The following is a 1,723-nucleotide window of genomic DNA, read 5'->3' as shown; positions in this document are numbered from 1 at the left end:
ATTATCACGACCCGCCAAACTCCAATAGATAATTGAAGTATAGTGTCGTTATTGCTGGTTATCTATAGCCAGATACGCACATTACAAGGAGAAGTTTTCAAGATTGTATCATACCGCGAGGTTTACGATAACCAGTTGCTCAGCAACACGTATTTAGACTCAGTAGCGCGCTCGGTGAGCCACTACTTTCCAAATCTAATCGATCAAACCACGATGTTTTCGTTGGCACCGCACGATTCACGTTAAAAGCAGAAAGGTTGCAATAATGATGACACGCTTTGAAGCATCATCACAGTAGACGTCTGCACAATCGATGCCATTCTACTATTTACCTCGCCATGTATCAAGGGTTAAGTCTGAGACCATCTTTACTGCTGCTACTGCTGGTCTTCGGACTTGCAATGATTGACCACGTCGAAGCAGGCGCAGTTTCACAAGACTCTGCTGCATCGGACGCAGCCATCGACAACCGCTACGTCACCGGACTGCTTGTTGTTCTCGGCGTCGGGCTCCTCGCGCTTCTTGGCTATCTCGCACTGCAGGTTCTACGTCGACGTTCAATTCTTCCATGCTTCAACAACAATGGATACCATAAAAGTTCGACGCCCACAGTATACTGGGCTACATGAACACCGCTATCCATAAATGTAAAGAGTTTGACTTTAGCCGAGGTAATACAAAACAGCCTCCATTGCTACCAAAACATCGTCGCTTTGCACTGTCTACAGCTCGTCCTTCATGATCTTGCGTAGTTCGTAGGAGATGTGGATGGCACTCGGACGCTGTGCAGGGTCGAACGACAGACATGCGCGTGCCAACTTGACGATGGACGGCGGACACGAGTCGCTGAAGCTCGGCTGCAATTTACCGGCCGACACGAGCTGCAAGATGGTGACATCCTGCATCTTGCCGCCGTTCGTGTTGGTGGCGTCGTAGAACGGAGCCTTGCACGTGTCCAGCTCGGACAGCACCACTCCGAACGAGTAAATATCCGCGAATTCAGTGTAATGTCCGCCCAGAATCACCTCGGGCGCGATCCAGCGAGCCGTACCCACACCTGCCGTCATAGTCTCGTCAAAGCTGCGGTTACGCGAGATACCGAAATCGCTCAACTTGGCGCCAGTCTGCGCGTCAATCAGCACGTTACGAGACTTCAAGTCACGGTGGATCAGCTTGGGGTTCAGAGTGTGGAGGTACACGAGCGCATCGGCGATATCGATGGCGATCTGGCACTTGAGATTGGCCCACGTCAATGAACTGGCACGACTGGAGTCCAGTAGCGACTTGAGGTCTCCGCAGTCCATGAACTCCGTCACAGCTTGGATTGTCAGGGCATTCGTCCATGACACACCGATAAAATGCACGATCTTGGGGTGATCCAGACGCGCCATGGTCTTGATTTCCGTCGCGAACGCCAGTGCGTCCTGCATCGACTTTTTGTCATTCAACAATCTCTTGATAGCCACGTTCTCGTTCATGTACAGACCCAGCCACACTTCACCGAATCCACCGCGAGACAGCAGCTTCACAGCCTCCACGTCGCGGTGTTCGATACGTGCAGCCAACAGGTCCGGATCGTCCCAAATCGACGAGCCGAACGTCGTGTCACCCCCTGTGAGACTCGAGCCAATGTCCGTGCCGAAAATGGTCGAGCCACCCTTGGTAGAGCCAAACTGGCCACCGTGTTTCTTGCGGTACCATAGGAAGGCGATGATAGCCAGCA

General features: G+C 52.2%; 1 protein-coding gene across 1 annotated transcript; it reads right to left on the bottom strand.

Annotated features, from left to right (window-relative positions):
- Nucleotides 1–722: 722 nt before the first annotated feature.
- Nucleotides 723–1,701, bottom strand: PPTG_02066 (TKL protein kinase; the record flags this gene model as incomplete). Its single annotated transcript, XM_008895461.1, has 2 exons — nucleotides 723–1,620; nucleotides 1,682–1,701. The coding sequence occupies 2 exons, from the start codon at nucleotides 1,699–1,701 to the stop codon at nucleotides 723–725; spliced, it is 918 nt and encodes a 305-aa protein (XP_008893709.1).
- Between the last annotated feature and the right edge of the window lie 22 nt (nucleotides 1,702–1,723).

This window comes from Phytophthora parasitica, assembly GCF_000247585.1.
Source record: "Phytophthora parasitica INRA-310 unplaced genomic scaffold supercont2.3, whole genome shotgun sequence".
NCBI classification, from domain to species: Eukaryota; Oomycota; class Peronosporomycetes; order Peronosporales; family Peronosporaceae; genus Phytophthora; species Phytophthora nicotianae.
The sequence above is the reverse complement of the archived record's forward strand: the minus strand, read 5'-3'. Positions and strand labels throughout refer to the sequence as shown.